The sequence below is a fragment of the Penaeus chinensis genome, chromosome 13, assembly GCF_019202785.1.
Source record: "Penaeus chinensis breed Huanghai No. 1 chromosome 13, ASM1920278v2, whole genome shotgun sequence".
Lineage (NCBI taxonomy): Eukaryota > Metazoa > Arthropoda > Malacostraca > Decapoda > Penaeidae > Penaeus > Penaeus chinensis.
In genome coordinates, this window is record NC_061831.1 from 3,894,592 (window position 1) to 3,897,091 (window position 2,500).

General features: G+C 33.0%; 1 protein-coding gene across 4 annotated transcripts in view; it reads right to left on the reverse strand.

Moving 5' to 3' along the window:
• The window catches only part of LOC125031428, a 154,924-nt gene that overhangs the window by 147,910 nt on the left and 4,514 nt on the right, over nucleotides 1-2,500 (reverse strand). For 2 of the 4 annotated variants that reach the window (XM_047622157.1, XM_047622158.1), the window contains exon 2: nucleotides 1,194-1,391. In XM_047622157.1, the coding sequence (XP_047478113.1) occupies nucleotides 1,194-1,215 (22 nt within the window). In that variant the 5' untranslated portion in view covers nucleotides 1,216-1,391. Of the gene's footprint in view, nucleotides 1-1,193; nucleotides 1,797-2,500 lie in introns of those variants that run through there. The other 2 variants (XM_047622159.1, XM_047622156.1) reach the window with 2 other exon arrangements.

Genomic DNA, 2,500 nt, shown 5'->3' on the forward strand with positions numbered 1-2,500 from the left:
TAAATTTTCTTTCTAATTATGTAATGCTATGTCGAAAATTTATCTTTTTTTCCAAACTGTCTGTTGGCGTTCAGTATATCTTAGTTTCAACGAAATGGACGACGATGATGAAAATAATAATGATAATACTAATAATGATAATTCTAATAATAATAATGATAATGATAATGATAATAACAATAATGATAATGATAATGATGAAAAAAACAACATAACAAAGGAACACATACACAAAAACAAGAAGAGATAATGCACTCAATATAAAATATAGACGAACTTCCCCTCTGACAACGACAGAAAAGCGACACCAACATAAAACGAGATACGAGACAGAGTTAATCTACGTTCAGTTTATCAAATTCCGGTACAAAAGGGATTGACAAAATTACATTAATCATCCGTAATGAGCTTATCATTTACCTGTACAGTATGATTGAAGATTGTACAAACAATACCGTTAGTGAGGAGGAGCAGAAATCTGTAATAATATTTTTTTTCACGGAATACATAACGCTGCGGCTTCCAGTATAATATATATATTTTTTTATATATATAGAGTCGGTTAATATACTCACAAAATCCATGTTTTGTGGTACTGTTGGTAATAAGCTTCAACATTTACGGTAAATTGTTTACCGGATGAGATCGAGTTTTCATAAACACCTTGAGAATTTGGTGTAAAATAAATATTTCAACGTAAACACACTTAAGATGCTGAATATCAATACGTAAAAAACAACAATCGACTTTACCTGTGAAGTTCTTTGACGTTACTAATAATTTACACACTTATAAATAATCAATGTTATGTCTACAGCATTGATTGAGTTTCAGTTTATACTAAATAAGAGGCTATGAAATGGATCCCTTGCATGCTCCAACATCATCAACGGAATACGATAATGTCAGAGGGGGTGAATATACTTACCGTATACTATCACATAATATTACTTCGTCCAACTTTACGTAAAAACAAATTAATAAATAAAAAAATCTGTTGTTACTAAGGTGAGAAGTATAAGCCTACTGTAGGCCTATTTTCGATGCCCGATCTTTCACTCTCATATCATGTAATTAAATACAATACAAAGTTAATTACACGTTACAAAAAAATATATATATATATATATATATATATTCCTAAACGTACAATGAAAACTAACACATGCACAAAGGAATAATATTCAACGTACCTTCTCTGATAGGAAGCTTCATCACTGGCGCGAAGACAACGTGGAATTATTACTCTCGTCAAGGTCACAGCGGGTCCAGTCGCTCAGGTACAGAAACATCATAAATGTTCAATTTTCTCTCGGAACGACACGCTCACCTGCTCATTTCACTACGCAGTACCTTCGAAGGAGTGCTTTTCCCTCCATTAATATGTCTACCTGAAGCAAATCGGCTCCGCGTTAGCCTGTACAGTCAGCATTTTCTCACAAGTGTGCCTTCTACGTCACTACAGCTGCCTGTTGCGTCTGAGACTGTTATCGCGGCGAGTCCCTCTCCCTGAAAACTTTACCCCCGAGCAGCGTCTTCGGTTATACTACGAATGCGCGTGGTCACTTTCCCCGCCCGAGTTAATCCCAAAGCTTGTGTAGCATCTACAAATGTGTATGTGTTTTTAATGCCGTGACTATGCATTTGTGTAATACCATGGGAGTCTGAACAGTTATTGAATGCCTCTATTACCTGGCAGTGTATCGCAACTGAAAAACACCTATGTGGCAGCTATTCCATTCTAGGTGAAAAACAAAACAAGCTTATTCGTCATTTATGGATAAAACATGGCCACCCTTATTTCTTCACAAGCAGTGAAGAGATAAGGGTGTGATACGAGCAGATCTTTCTCTTACATGTCACGATAGCAAAACACTTTACCTATTTTTTGCCGGACAGCACATAGCAATCGATATATGATAAATTACTGTGGCGGGGAATACTGTTTTTATGATTATGAAATTCCTGTCATCATATACTTACATAATTCTACATTACGTATATGCAAACTTATACAAACGTATACATACATACATAAATATACATACTTACATATATGCTTGTGTGTGCGTGTGTGTGTGTGTGTGTGCATGTGTATGTCTGTATGCATACGTATATGTGTATATATATAAATATACATACATATATCTGTATATATATATTCTATATGTTGTATAATATATACACATATATATTATATATGTAGTATTATGATTATATATAAATATGTGTACATATATATATATATATATTCAATAATATATCGTATATATAGATAATATATGACATATAAATATATATACATATATATGTATACATATATATACACACAAGTATACATAATACATATTATATAATAAATCGTATAATATATATAAAACACACACACACACACACATTTATAAGCGTATATATTCTATAATATATCGTATGTGTGTATGTGTGTGTGTGTGTGTGTGTGTGTGTGTGTGTGTGTGTGTGTGTGTGTGTGTGTGTGTGT